The sequence below is a fragment of the Ictalurus punctatus genome, chromosome 17 (assembly GCF_001660625.3).
Source record: "Ictalurus punctatus breed USDA103 chromosome 17, Coco_2.0, whole genome shotgun sequence".
In the NCBI taxonomy this organism is placed as follows: Eukaryota; Metazoa; Chordata; class Actinopteri; order Siluriformes; family Ictaluridae; genus Ictalurus; species Ictalurus punctatus.
The window spans coordinates 14,592,549-14,608,394 of record NC_030432.2 but is presented as its reverse complement, the minus strand read 5'-3'; the positions used below and the strand labels follow the sequence as shown (position 1 = coordinate 14,608,394).

At 39.5% G+C, this 15,846-nt stretch overlaps 1 protein-coding gene across 1 annotated transcript in view; it reads left to right on the top strand.

Moving 5' to 3' along the window:
- Window positions 1-15,846, top strand: part of tenm4 (teneurin transmembrane protein 4) — a 220,114-nt gene that overhangs the window by 137,012 nt on the left and 67,256 nt on the right. Inside the window, exons 17-19 of the mRNA XM_053687323.1 lie at window positions 6,000-6,146; window positions 7,989-8,205; window positions 12,671-12,790. Of these exons, the coding sequence (XP_053543298.1) occupies window positions 6,000-6,146; window positions 7,989-8,205; window positions 12,671-12,790 (484 nt within the window). The remainder of the gene's footprint in view (window positions 1-5,999; window positions 6,147-7,988; window positions 8,206-12,670; window positions 12,791-15,846) is intronic.

Here is a 15,846-nt window from a genome sequence, read left to right as displayed (position 1 = left end):
CATGGACTTAAAGCAGTGAACACTACAATTCTAGGTGAGTCAAGTGTTCTTGTCATCATGTGTGGATCAAGAACATGGGGTTAAAATTGGACGCATGGACTGAGCTTCTGGTTGCTGTTCAGATCTCCTGTATAGTTAGGGGACAAACTGGACTACATCACACAGATCTTCTGCATACTAGCAGTTGTCTTTTTTGATGTTTTAATTGTAAAACTATGCATTTTCATAATATTGGACCTAGTTATATGATGAGCGAAAATAGAAAGAAATGGTCAAATTTACAGTACAGTCTCGAGGAAAAAACATATTGGCTGTGTTGACCATTCCAGAGGGGTTTCATACGGATTATTGCCGCACTTATAGAAGGGTATGATACAGTTATGGCAAATCATTTTTGTTACATTTGGTTGTTCTGCTGTTGCCTGTATAGTCAGTCTATGCTCACCATTTAGGGAGAATAAGATACAAAAGAAGACAAAAAAACAACAAAATATATGGAAAATAACAAAAAATGACTGGGGAACAGTACTTCATCCTTGTTAAGCATAATTATTCTGGAGTTCATGCACTTATCAGGTCTCAATGATCTGCCTTGAACTAATGAAAAGTCTAGCCATGTATTTATCCTCCTAACACTTTTACGCTCCTTGTAAATGTTTCATGTTTTTATTTGCTAATAATTTGCCTCACAAAGCGCATTGTGGCCCTATTTTCTGTCCTCAATGTAAAAACTTTAATATATATTAAATGTTTCATATATTTAATATGGGCCAGATTCTTTATGTTTATGAATGGCTTGTGGTTTTTATTAGGCTGTTGTCATTTTGACTGTAGGCATCAGTGTACGTAAGGTATTGTATACGTGTGTAATACCAGATACTTTGAACTGACAGAAATAAAAGTTAATCTTTTTGATAGGCTAGAACAACACACTTAAGATCCATGAGTTGAGAACCACTGATTGTCATGTTAATAAACATAGAGACTTATTTAACTAACAGCACATTTTACATTGCTGTGTCTGTCTTTACTGAACAAACACACCTAATGCAGAACTTCAGGGTGTACAAATTTAGTCTAAAACTGTAACATCCTGTGTGAGTGTGATGAGGTGAGCTGTAGATGAAGCTACATTACAGAATCACTAATTAAAGAGCGCTCGGCATCATGGGTGGTGGAACGGAGGTTGGAATTGATGAAGCTACATTACAGCCTCACTAATTAAAGAGGGCTTGGAACTGAGAAGGAGACCGAGGCGTCGCTTCTTCCCTATGTTCACTCACTCTTTTTCTCTGTCTCAAACTAGATTTCTCTCTCTTTACTGATCCTTTGTCGTTTATTTCTGCCCTCTTCCATTCTTCCTCTTTCTCCAGACCACCTGCATAGCTAGCAGGAGTGGGCCAGGCCATTTTTCAGGCCTGCTCGACTCCAATGTCACTTCAGTCTGACTAGCTAACACTCCTCAGAGGCTTGTCTCTGAAAGACCTGCCAATTAAACTGAACCAGTGCCAGCAGAGGGATGATCTTTATTTATTTATCCCTATAATAAGCTTTCAGAAGTGACTAATCTGCCACCTTCTCTGTGCAGTCTACATAGAGCTGTTTGTCTTCATGGATGGCAGAAATGGAAGCTCTCTCAGAGATAGCTGTCTAAAAGGAGAAATTTTTCCAAAAATAATATTTATACAATTTTTCTTTTTGACGTAAAACATAATAAGATTTTTACAAAAGCCCTAAAAGTAAATAAAGAGAACCCAATCAATCAAATGAGACAAAAATATTATGCTTGGTCAGTTATTTATTGAGGAAAATGATTGAATATTACATATCTGTGATGGGAAAAAGTATGTGAACCTTCGCTTTCAGTATCTGGTGTGAATACCTTGTGCAGCAATAACTGCAGTTAAACATTTCCAGTAACTGTTGATCAGTCCTGCGGTCCATTCTTCAGTACAGAACAGCTTCAACTCTGGGATGTTGGTGGGTTTCCTCGCATGAACATCTTACTTCAGGTCTGTCCACAACATTTCTACTGGATTAAGGTCAGGACTTTGACTTAGTCATTCCGAAACATTACCTTTATTCTTCTTTAATCGTTCTTTGGTAGAACGACTTGTGTGTCTAGGATTGTTGTCTTGCTGCATGACCCACTTTCTCTTGAGATTCAGTTCATGGACAGATGTTCTGACATTTTCCTTTAGAATTCACTGAAATAATTCAGAATTCATTGTTCCATCAGTAATGGCAAGTCGTCCTGGGCCAGATGCAGCAAAACAGGCCTAAACCAAGTCTCCAAACATATCACTTCTCATTTAAAACAAAAATTCTAATTTTGGTCTCATGAATCCACAAAATATTGTTCCAGTAGTCTTCTGGCTTGTCCACGTGATCTTTAGCAAACTCCAGTGGGGGAGAAATGTTCTTTTTGGAGAGCAGTGGTATTCTCCCTGCCATGCACACTATTGTTGTTCAATGTTCTCCTGATGGTGAACTCATGAACATTAACATTAACCAATGTGAGAGAGGCCTTTAATTGCTTAGATGTTACCCTGAGTTCCTTTATGACCTCGCAGACTATTACAGATCTTGCTCTTGGCGTGATCTTTGTTGGCTGATCACCCCTGGGGAGGGCAACGATGGTCTTGAATTTCCTCCATTTCTACACAGTCTGTCTGACTGTGGATTGATGGAGTCCATACTCTTTAGAGATGGTTTTGTAACCTTTTCTAGCCTGATGAGCATTAACAACTCTTTTTCTGAAGTCCTCAAAAATCTCCTTTGTTCATACAATGATACATTTCCACAAACATGTGTTGTGAAGATCAGACATGGATAGATACCTGTTCTTTAAATAAAACACGATGCTTACTCACACCTGATTGTCATCCCATCGATTGAAAATGCTTGGCTCTAATTTCACCTTCAGATTAAACTGATAATCACTAGAGGTTCACATACTTTTGCCACTTATTTTACACTGGTATATCTCTACTTTAAAAAAAAAAAACATAATTTGCTAGGCTGCTATCAAATGTGAATGTTATTGTTAGCCTACAGGGTTAAAAACAAATCACAGGTTCTTCTTAGATATATTCACCTCATAGACCCGGTGCAAGACTAAAGTAAGTTACCAAGAATGTCTTAATTTACAAAATTGTTTTTTTCACAACCACAAATCTGATCTGTTGGCTTAAGACACATTGGCAGTATGACGTGTGCGTATTTTGTTTTACACAGGAACTAACAAGCAATGGAGGTCTATTTGGAAAGAAGACCTAAAGCAGAAAAAACATTCAGAGCTTTGCTTTCCATCATCTCTTGAAGGCTAATAATGACAAAGCAGCTCATGCCAATATTAATGTTATTGTTATAGGTGACATAGCCTCATGAGTCAGACTTGTAACGCTCTCTAGATAATCTGGTACTTTTTATCAATAAACAACCATGAACCAGCTATTTTCTCAGAAAGAGGACATTTGACTGACATTAAAAAAACGACAACCATGTTTACTCACATCTGTTTTAAAAGAACTCTCTAATATCTTTAAAGATTTGATGCCATCAACTTTTTTCAGTCCAGTGACTATATTTTGCTCCAAAAAGCTAATTTCATAACTGTCTGAGAATTTGTTTTGAAAAGAAGAACTTTGCTTGCACAGCTGATGAAGGATATTTGGAAACTTGTACTACACCTAACATTTACATCCAAAAGTTGAGAAAAGCAGGGAAAATTGATCATTGAACATTTAAGATTCTGAAGCTTGTTGCCAGAAAAGTTCACAAAAAGGCTCACAGAGCTACTGAGGCTGAGACATTGGTGACATGGACTTCTGCTACTTCCAGTCTAAAGCTCCAGGAGCAAATGCTGGACAAAAATAACCTGTCCTAGCTGTTTACAGTTTGTGTAGGAAAGCAAAAACAAAAAACAAAGCTTAACTGTTTCTTTTGGGCCAAACTATAACACAACAAAATCCTAACCTGAGTCGTCTTTTGTAACAAAGTAGTTAATATTTTGTTGCTTTAAAATGTGAAAGTTATTGTTATCATTTTGCAGAAGATGGAAAGCAAAGCTTCTAATCATGTTTTTTCACACGCAGGATTTTCTTGATTCATTCTTGCACATCATACTGCGCATCATAATCTATAATTCAGAAAGGCCTTCATACACAGCGCACCTTATCAGAAGCGCGACTGCACAAAGCTCAGATGATTGCGTTCCATGCTTCTCAACATGCAGCCATTTCCTTATAAAAAAGCACCAAAGCGTCTAATTTTCTCCTTATCAGGCAGCATCCACCTTCCTTCTTCTCTTCTAAAACCACAATCATGCTCTCTCTTTTTCGCTCATTGCGAGGATGTCACACTGCTGTCGCCAGCAAAACAGGCCAAGATACACAGTATTTATGTAGCAGATATTTGTTTGAGGGCTGTGGCGTGCTTCCTTAGAGCATGTCAGGATGCAGCATTTTATCCGGCATTCGGTATTTCATCACCATTTACATCAGAAAGTAAAGGAGATCCGCAGTAGGGAAATGTGGAAGGGAAACAACAGGGCAGTGATAGACTCTCCGCTTCCAGCCGAATCAGACTCCACTCTTCACAGCACATCTCTAACTTCATACACCCACTCAGTATTCCATGCTGCAGCCATCCTCACTAATCCTCACTAATAACATGAAGAGGAAAGGGACACAAGGACAGAATATAACCATTAGATGAATTATCGAATCATTAAGGCTCTAGGAACTTTTGGTTCTCAGAATATCAGGTTTTCAGGGTGCTATGAGAACATCCTTACACAATGTTTATAAATGTTATTGTAATGTTGCTGCAACGTTTTTAGGTGTATTAACATTTCTGTGAATAGTTTTTGTGTAAAGGAATAACATTACAATAACATTTCAAAGCAAGGCATTATTAGACTAGATGGTTAGAATGTTACAGTCTTACATTTTTAGAACTGCTTGAGAATTTTGCTGAATGTTCTAACAGCGCTATCTGTTAGCTAGGACCGTACACGGTATAAAAATAAAGCGTAGAGGCACAAGAGGATGTGCATTATGGTGATTTTATCGTAGATAAGGGCATTCTTATGCATGACAAAAGCAATATGGAAAGAAATATTGAATAAATAATTAAAATAAATGAAATTCAAATAAAGTTCAATGAATTACTTGATTTATTATTATATTATTCCCAATTCTTACGGCATGCAAATTAGTCTATTAACAGAAAGGTCCTGTTGCTACATAAGTAGTATAATGAAAAAAAGTTTAGTCTATGCGATGAAGAGAACAACAGTTTTATTTATTTCAATCCTGGCATATTAATACAGAATTCAATTACTGTGGTGTGGTTGTTTATTGAGGATTTACAAGAGCTTTGAACGTAGCAAAGCCAATCAGATTTTGGAACCGAATCCTTGTTTTATAATGTGTGATTAAAAATGTTTACCCCCTGATTTCAGTGATTACGCAGGAAGTTTTCAGTACCTCAGATCACAGCAGGCTTTGTAGTAACAAAATTCATATCAAAACTTTTTTAAATAATGGATTTGAGATCGATTGCCACGTACCGCGTTGTTCTCCATTACCTGTTCTCTCTCCAAGGTTCTCTCGTTATGTCTTTTCCTAACAGTAGAGTGCTAGGTCCATTGTGCAGCACTAATGAGAGTATAGTGATTTGGAGGAACTCTGCAACAGGTGTCTGCTTCAAAGGGATATGAGGAGCTTAACAAACGGTGTATCAAAATGAATCACCCAAAGTCAAAGACAGCTATCTCCGATTCACTATCCAATCTGCTTCTGTCCAAAGCAGTTTAAACATGAGATAGAAGCTTGTGTAGATTATCAGTTCTGTTTGTGACATAACTCTAAACCTCACCCCTTTTTAATCTTTCTCTCTTTAGCATATGTTTTGGAATCATGTATGAATAATAAGTTTGTTTTCTGTCTGGATTCTCCACCCTTAACATGGTCATTGTGATTGTGTGTGCACAGAGGGTTGCCCGGGACTTTGTAACGGCAACGGCAGGTGCACGCTGGGTAATAACGGCTGGTATTGCGTGTGCCAGCTGGGCTGGAGAGGAACAGGCTGCGACACCTCCATGGAGACATCCTGCAGTGATGCCAAAGACAATGACGGAGGTAAACAAATACAAGACTGCAATAGTCTGTCATCCTGTCTGTCTTAGCTTTTTTTTTTTTTTTTAAACGCTTCAGTTTATCTCAACTTATTCAGCTCTGTTATCTAAATCTCCTGAAATATAACCTGTTTTGAACCTGTCAGCCTGGTTTTGTCTTCTACTTAAGCCTGAGCACCTGCACTATTCACTAATCAGGTAGCTCTTTAAATAACCACAGATGTGTACGAACCTGCCTTTGGATGCATTCAGTGTTGGAGACTGAAGCCATGTCGAGTGAGAATTAGATGCTCAGAGCTCCTTAAGCTGAGATTGCGAGCATACAAAACCCCACAGAGCCCGTGCCTTCCAATCCCAGCATGCACTAGCTTCAGGGTAGGCTTTCCACAAAGCCAAGAAATAAGCCGCAGCCTGTGCCTCTGACAAAATCCTCCAAGACCTGAGAACACACAGGCTCCAGGGATATACGCCGCCATCAGGGAACACTCCTGGCCGTGATCTGCAAACACACTGCCCGACCACTGACTACTGTGCTTTATACAACCGTATATCTCCTTTTAGTCTGTTTTTTTCTGCTTTTGACAATTCCTCTGCATTCAGACTTGAGGCTGAACATATGTTGTCAGAGGATGATCTGTGCCGGAGCAACACAGAATCCAAGCTAATGTGCAAGTGTCACTCCTTCTTATTTACCATACTGTTCAATATAAGGCCAAAGCACTTGGCATATTAAGGCATTCAGATTTACATAAGCGTCTATTCAGCAGCAAAAACACTCTCAAATGTGCACAGTAAGACGTTATGAATTGGTTAGTCTGTGACAGCAGTGGCAGGCGTTAAAGAGGCAACGGTGTGATGTCTGCCAGGAGACGTGGTATTTTTGTCTCTCTGTCCATCTGGCCAGAGTGCTTCCTGAGAGCTAAGAATGAGAAAAAAAAAAAAGAACATGAGGGAGCCATGACCCATTTCAGAACTCTAAAGTGTCCCTCTCCTGGTCAGGATTCTTGAGTTATTCGAGCTGAATTACAAGAAGGTCCTCCTCTGTAGCCAGAGGAGGTGTACGAAAGATATGTTAAAAGTGTTAACAGGGGGAAAAAAAACCCTGAGAAATTGCAGGAGAAATCGGGCCTATTAAAAGGTGTTGTTAAGTTACTATGCTCAGTTATAGAGTAGAAAACAGATGTTAACAACTGTTATTTCTAACAGTGTAAATCCACTTCAAAACTCACAATGCTCTGTTTTTCCATCAGTAGGTCATTTGTATACATTACCTTGATTGGATTTTTTTAATCCTGGCATTAAGGCCAGCTCCCTCACCCAAATAGGCTTATATTTTAAAAGTACACAACAATACAACTGTTTTCTTGTACTGATTTTTAAAATTGTATTAAAATATACAAATAAGGAAATTATTAAATTATGCACTAAATTTCCATTTAGTAACAAATTAAGGGTGTTTTATATCATTTCTTATTGTATTTTTGATCATGACAACATGTCCAAACACTTTAAGGTAAAAAGGTATGTATTGTATATGTTGTTTGTTTGTTTGTTTGTTTGTTTACAAATAGTTTTCAATTAGTAAAAGCAGCTACCTTTAGTTCAGCGAATGTTGAACCATCTTTAAGACTACTGGAAATGAATTCCAGAGGGCTGCTCAATGAAGGAAATAATTTTTAAAAGTCTGAAATAAACTATCATACCACATTTTAGCCACCGGACTATCCCGTACCTTCTCCCTGCAGATGAATTTGTCTAACACTAGTACTCTACTGTAAAGGCAACGTACTTCACAAACAGAAAACCTGTTTGATGAACACTTGACGGATTTATCTGATTTCTTCAGACGGCCTTCTAGACTGCATGGACCCGGACTGTTGTGTGCAAACATCGTGCCACATCACGTCTCTCTGTGTGGGTTCTCCGGATCCATTGGACATCATCCAGGAGACACATATGTCTTCTGGTCCAAGTAACCTGCACTCTTTCTACCAGCGTGTGCGCTTCCTGGTGGGCCGAGACAGCACGCATGTCGTCCCTGGGCCCAACCCCTTTGAGGCTAGGTGAGTGGAGTAATGCTTTTACAGTGAGTTTTAATGCAGATTTGCTCTTTAGAGGTCTGGAAGATTGATCTTCATCTCATTTATTAGCAATATCAACAATAATAATGATGTTTATTGATTTATCAGAATAAGAGACAGAGGTAATATGAATAATAAGCAATATTTGAATGGATGAATGAATTGAAATCTTTAGAGCGATTGCTTCATATCTCCCTTGGCTTGTTATATTTTTCCCTCTGATGATGTTGGTGCATATACAGTGTATGTTATTTTTGGACTATTTGGCTGAGGAATTGCAGATCAGATCAGTGGAGTACAGAAACAACACGAGCTGCACACACTGGTATGTTTCGTTAGTTTGCGGCATGTGGAAATGTCTTTGAGTGGCTCTCCCATAAGCAATCAGGGCACACACTCCTTCAGATTGGTGAGAGTGAGAAAAAAGAAAAAAAAAAACACTGTCACTTTCTCCCATGTGGCTTCTCGGAGTCTCGCTGTCTTTGTCTTGTTTCCTTTACATTTCTCAACTCTAGTGGGATTCTTTGGCGAAGTGTTTGTGTCTGTCATGCTTGCAAATCTCTCAGCACCCTCCCTCTCCTCGTGCTTTTCCTAAGCTCATTTAAGACCAACACAATAGGCAGAGACACAAGGATGAAAAGAAATGCAGCAACTCTTAGAACTTACAGACCACCCTCTCACTTATCATTCATCAAACTGCAGAAGAAACATCAATGCTATGTGGAAAAAAGGAAAACATAAAAAAGAGCATCTAAAGAGTGTCTTTGGAGGATGGCTCTAAGGGTCAAGCCTAGCAGCACACTATTGTCTTGATTCTGTCTTCTTGAGGCTTTGGTTTAATATGCCAAAGAGGTCTTGGATTCATATTTTTAGCTTCCTGAAGTGCATATGTGATGTTTTGAGAAGCTTTTAATCATTTGCCCTAAATGCCATAATTTGCCATACAGAGCATTGCAACTATACGGCAAATTATAGCGAGTCTTAAAGCCAAATGGTTTCTGCTTTGTACATCAACGTCTCCGGTTTGTCCAATCCCCCTCGTTGCTGATCCATTTCTAATGGTGCTTTGATCACTTCAAAGAGAAGGCCACTAGCCTAATTCCTCCCCCCTCTGCTCCCACTCTGACTTCCTCAGGCTTTTCTCAGCTAAGCCCCAACAAAACTTTACCAAGTCATCACACTCTCAGTCCACTAAAATCGAGGCGTCTCGAAGCATCCTCGAACTGGAGCTCATAACAAAAGATAGCAAGAAGGCAGTGTCTGATAGCGGCTTTTGTGGACATGTCAGCGCATACTCGTGGACTGCTCTCCGAATACAAGCTGACATTTTCCAGAAGTGACATTCAGTAAGGATTTTGTAGTGGTCCACTTCATTATTCTGAGAACGAAGTAGGAAAAAAAAGACAGGACAAATAACTAAAGCAGCTATGAACCACAAGACCTCAGTTTTGTCTCCTTTCACCTAAAAATACCAGGTGTTATATATTATTTAACACTGTTCGTTCTGCTGACAGATCTGAGAAGACTTGGCAGAGGCTCTCAAGCTCGGATGGGACACTCTGACACGGGCTGTGCCAGCAGGAAACGTTCCCCTGGTTGTCACCTGATCAGCCCCTCTGTATTGATCCTCTCCCCCTTTTCCATGTCAGAGTCCTTTTTCCTGTTGCGTCCTGCTACTAAAAAGCTTCTGAGGCGCCGCACGCAAAAGCCACCGAGCTTTTAATGGGACACTTAATACACACCAAGCTACAGCATTTCAGAGCATGTGACTGAACAGGCAACAGTGCAACACATAGGGGTTTTTTCTGCTTTTGGTATTTCTAGTATTTTATGTTGTTTCATATGTATGCACATGCAGACAAACATGGCACGGGACCTACGACAATGATGCATCAGCTGAAACCAGAGGGTTTCACTCCAGTTAGGGAGACGTATGTGTTCTTTTTGATATTGGAGATGAGGGAGATAAAGAATACCCTTTATTTCATTCCTCTCCATTTAGCTGATTTAGAAAGCTGGCATATAGCCTTGCAAACGAGAACCCCTTATGCATGTTAATGCACTTCTAATGAGGGCTGGAGCATGCTTTATGTGTTTGTTTTCCTGCACTTTAAAAGTAATTGGCTGATGTAATGATGAGGCAGCTACTTTTGGAAAGATGCTGCACTTGTAAAATCCGCTTGGTCCATACACACGCAGTACAAAACAGTCGTCAACTGAAGGACCATTGTCCTGACATAAACCGCGAAAAGTATTTCAGTGGATTGAACCGTAAAAAATTAAAGTACCTGAGAAAATACTCTAGAAGAGCTGATACACGTACTAAAAAAACTGGCCACAGTTCAGCGACTCTAGTATTTAAAACCTGTACCGTTGTGGCTTCTGAAACGGATTCTGTCTTGTGGTTTATCCAATCACGTGCGTTTATGTAAATTATTTAGCACAAGGCAGCTCATCAGACCAGACACAGGGCTAGAGACATTAACTCATAAAGAAGAGAATTTTCACAGGCCTTTATAGATTTATTCAGTTTATTTATCTGATCTCATTATAGAACTGACAACACAGCTTGGTTGGATTTTGGAGTTGCCTGTTTTCTCTGTACTTCAGGGGTTTCCTCCTGGTACTCTGCTTTCCTCCTCCAGTCGAAAGACATGTATTGTAGTCTGATTGGCATTTCCAAATTGTCCGTAGTGTGTGAATGTGTGCGTGAGTGTTTGTGATTGTGCTTTGCGATGGGTTGGCACCCTGTCCAGGGTATCTCCCACCTCCGGGCTCCCCTGTGACCCTATGTAGGATAAGCGGTACAGAAAATAGATGGATGGATGGAGTTTTATGTAACAGAACCTTTCCAAATGGTCTGTAGTGTCAAGGTATTGTGTTTTACTTTAAAACAGTAAACATTGTTGAACAAATGGCACCTGTAACGGACCATATTTTTTTAAAACATGAACATAACAAAGGGAAAGTTGATAATACCTCTTTCAGCAACAGTCTACACGTGAGATCAAGGAAGATCCAGCATGCAATTTATTTCCTTTTGAAATAATGAGACTATCAGCACATCTCCCTCTGCATTGTTTTACTACACTTCAACTCCAGTTGAAATGTGTTATTATTTTGCCCATTAGTGCCAGCGAAAAGTCCAACTGCATTCAGTTTTCCTGCAGAGCACAGCAGAGATAGAGGCACACTAGATCTGTTGTTGTGACTTGTCCTTTTGAACCGGTAAACCTCCCCATAAATAAACCCTCCAGTTTCCTGTGGTTCAGGAAATTTGCTAAGGATTTTTGTTGTTTTGAATTCTGCTGTGATCACTCGCATCTCCCTTTCCATTTTTCTCTCTGTCTCTCTCTCCCTCCCTCTTTGCTCTGTGTCTCTGGTTAATATCAATATTAAAATCATTCTCTATTACCAGTATCAGTTCTACATGTGTTCTGTTCTGCGATGCCCAGTTCCACTTCTGTTGCTCTCCATAATAAAAGTCCACTAAAACATGAATAATTGGCTGTGACACAATCACACCCCCTTCCTTTCTTTTTTCTCATCACACCGCAAGTCTTTCACAGGCTTTGGTTTGGACTGCATGTGGTAATATTGTTTATAAAGAAGCAAAGCTAAATCAAGGACTGTTGAAGGAGAAAAGTGGCCTAAATTAGCATAAAGCCGTGCTCCATGGGACCAGGATATTGTTAGGTGAATGATTTTGCCTGCAGTAAGGACACGACTAGGGCGGCCTTTTACACACCAGTGTTAATTGTTTCCGCTATGTGGCAAATATTTAAGAGCTAACTCTTCCACAGTCTGATAGGGCCTGATATTTTTACTTGTACTTTACCAAGCTTCTTAAATTACACCAGTGAGAACGGCTGCATGTAATACAGGCATAAAAGCCTTCTTGATGTACAGTGTGTTTACTTCCTAAATATCTTGTGAAGTCTCCCTTAAGCTCTACTTCATGTGACATTGAACTTCATAACACTTGTATCCTGCAGTTAAGCCTCTTGCTACGATGTTCAGAACTGTTAGAAGTGTATGATTGATTTTTAATATTGGATTGTAAGCCTCGTCTCGGCCAAGGTGACAGATAACATCTTACGACCTGCAAGATCATTTCCAACCCAAGTAAAGTGGCTGAAAACAACAACTCGGCTCTGCACTGTTGTCCTTCTCTCCTCTAAACAAACCCTGTTTTAATGAGGATGAAAGTGTAAAATATTCCTTATGAACACCCTTTTCTTCTTCCTATTATCTAATTTTTCTTCAAGGCAGGGAACCCCACTGTGGTCTCCTCTGAGCTGTCAGCTGGGTTGAATTCATTATTTACGCAATTAGAAATGGGGTAACATGAGGTGCACAGTGCCACAGTGTGTCTGCATGTTTGAGTGATATTATGTGGCACAATTTTGGATTGACTTGCTGGCTTTGTGCTCACGTCTCTCCGCAGTCACGCCTGCGTCATCCGAGGGCAAGTGGTGACGTCCGATGGAACTCCACTGGTGGGAGTGAACATCAGCTTCATCAACAATCCTGCCTATGGCTACACCATCACCAGGCAGGATGGCAGGTAGGATGCCCTTTGTAATCATCCACAAAATATTTATCCCCAGTGTGTTGTTAACGCCTTATCGAGGTGGCCTAGATCAGCTCTTTTTATTTTTTATTTTATAGCAGTACAATTGTATCTTGGAGAAAGCCTAATATATCACATCATCATTACAGTTATTATCAAAGGAAATAGACATAAAAGCAGTTTATGTGCTTGCCAATCCTCCTGATACCAGTGCAACTGTGAGTGCAAGTAAAAGATGATATTTTTTAGCTTATGAGATGGGGCTAGAATCACCTTTTTGTTTTATATTTTCAAAACAAGTCTGTTGTTTGTACCCTTTAATTATGCCTGTGCCACAAGGTGGTGGAGGCATAATGTTTTTGGGTTATACCGACAATCCACAATGTGTCCGTCCATCTGTGCATCTGTATGTCCATGCTCGTGTCCGTGCAACCGTCCAGGATTCTTGCAACTGCGATATCTTGGGAGCGAGTGGTTGAATGTTTGAAGGGTTTATATGGAACCATTTAGTGTATATGGTAAACATTATTATAATATATAATATATAATATTATATAATGATTATTAGGTTTTGGAATTCATCCAAACAGGGTCAAGGTAACAGCAAGGTCAAATGTCTGAAATAGTTTTTCTTCCATACTGTAGCTTCCATCATGTTTGAAATATATTTTAAGGCATACAAGTTGGTAACCTGAAGGACTAGACTGGTTACTTGTTTTTAATTCTCCATGAACACCCATGCACAACGAGCAAATTCCATTTATACTTTTAATATATTTAAAGAATTAACATATATTAACTAGCATTTTTGGATTGACATTTTTCATGTCTTAATAGTCGTTGCTTAATTGATTGGATTGCTTGTGCCTCCCTTTCTCATTTTAAAACACAAATAAAAACCCATCTTTTCCGCTTACTTTTCCACCCACCCAATGACTCATTTGCATTCTGTCGTCTTGTGCTTTCTACATGTTAGCTTAGTATCTCATAGTTATATAAACATGCATTTCCTCCTCTTTTTAAAGTTTTATTACTATTCATTTGCCTTTATTTAAATTTCAGTTGATTTTTTTTCATAAGGTAACTACTATTACATGCTTTTATGTTCTTCGATATATCTATACAGCATCATTGGGTACCCTAAAATAGGCTTATAAATAAAATGCTATTATTGAAATCTAATATTAAGAACAAATTTTGCAATATTTGATTAACTCTCCTGACATTGTGGCAGCTACAGTAAACTATATGCTTTAAGGTATAACTTCAGTCTCTGTGGTGCACCAGGTTTTAAACAAATGACATGTATCACCACCACCCAAACCAATCAGGTCAAGGAGGCATCACTACCTGCCTGCTAATCCTCTCTCGCAATAGCATTTAGAGGTTCTAGCCAAGGTACTGCGCATAAAAGTATTCCAGGGGAATGGTGTTGGAGGGAGCACTGAGGGCTAGGCTGAATTTTTCAAAGCAGGTGAACATGTCCAGGTAACTTCTATCATATTAACATGTTAGCTCATTTTGTATTCTGTCTGTTATGATATATTAGATGATTTATTCATTTTGTATTCTGTCTGTTATGATATATTAGATGATTTATTTACTGTGGTATATATATATATATATATATATATATATATATATATATATATATATATATATATATATATATATATATATATATATATACACACACACTCAGTATCTCACCAAAGTGAGTACACCGCTCACATTTTTGTAAATATTTGATTATATCTTTTCATGTGACAGCACTGAAGAAATTACATTTTGCTACAATGTGAAGTAGTGAGTGTACAGCTTGTGTAACAATGTAAATTTGCTGTCCCCTCAAAATAACTCAACACACAGTCATTAATGTCTAAACCGCTGCCAACAAAAGTGAGTACACCCCTAAGTGAAAATGTCCAAATTGGGCCCAAAGTGTCAATATTTTGTGTGGCCACCATTATTTTCCAGCACTGCCTTAACCTTCTTGAGAATGGAGTTCACCAGAGCTTCACAGGTTGCCACTGGAGTCCTCTTCCACTCCTCCATGACGACATCACGGAGCTGGTGGACTGCTTCAGTATGTCACAGTACATGTTGGCATTCATGGTTCTCTCAATGAACGGTAGCTCCTCAGTGTCGGCAGCACTCATGCAGCCCCAGACCATGACACTCCCACCACCATGCTTCACTGTAGGCAAGACACACTTGTCTTTGTACTTCTCACCTGGTTGCCGCCACACACGCTCGACACCATCTGAACCAAATAAGTTTATCTTGGTCTCATCGGACCACAGTACTTGGTTCCAGTAATCCATGTCCTAAGTCTGCTTGTCTTCAGCAAACTGTTTGCGGGCTTTGTTTTGTATCATCTTTACAAGAGGCTTCCTTCTGGGACGACAGCTATGCAGACCAATTTGATGCAGTGTGTGGCGTATGGTCTGAGCACTGAGAGGCTGACCCTACCATCCCTTTAACCTGTGCAGCAATGCTGGCAGCACTCATACATCTATTTCCCAAAGACAACCTCTGGATATGACGCTGAGCACGTGCACACTACTTCCTTGGTCGACCATGGCGAGGCCTGTTCTGAGTGGAAGCTGTCCTGTTAAACCGCTGTATGGTCTTGGCCACCATGCTGCAGCTCAGTGTCAGGGTCTTGGCAATCTTCTTATAGCCTAGGCCATCTTTATGTAGAGCAACAATTCTTTTTTTCAGATCCTCAGAGTTCTTTGCCATTAGGTGCCATGTTGAACTTCCAGTGACCAGTATGAGGGAGTGTGAGAGCGATGACACCAAATTTAACACACCTGCTCCCCATTCACACCTGAGACCTTGTAACACTAACAAGTCACATGACACCGGGGAGGGAAAATGGCTAATTGGGCCCAATTTGGACATTTTCACTTAGGGGTATACTCACTTGTGTTGCCAGCGGTTTAGACATTAATGGCTGTGTGTTGAGTTATTTTGAGGGGACAGCAAATTTACACTGTTACACAAGCTGTACACTCACTACTTTACATTGTAGCAAAGTGTCATTT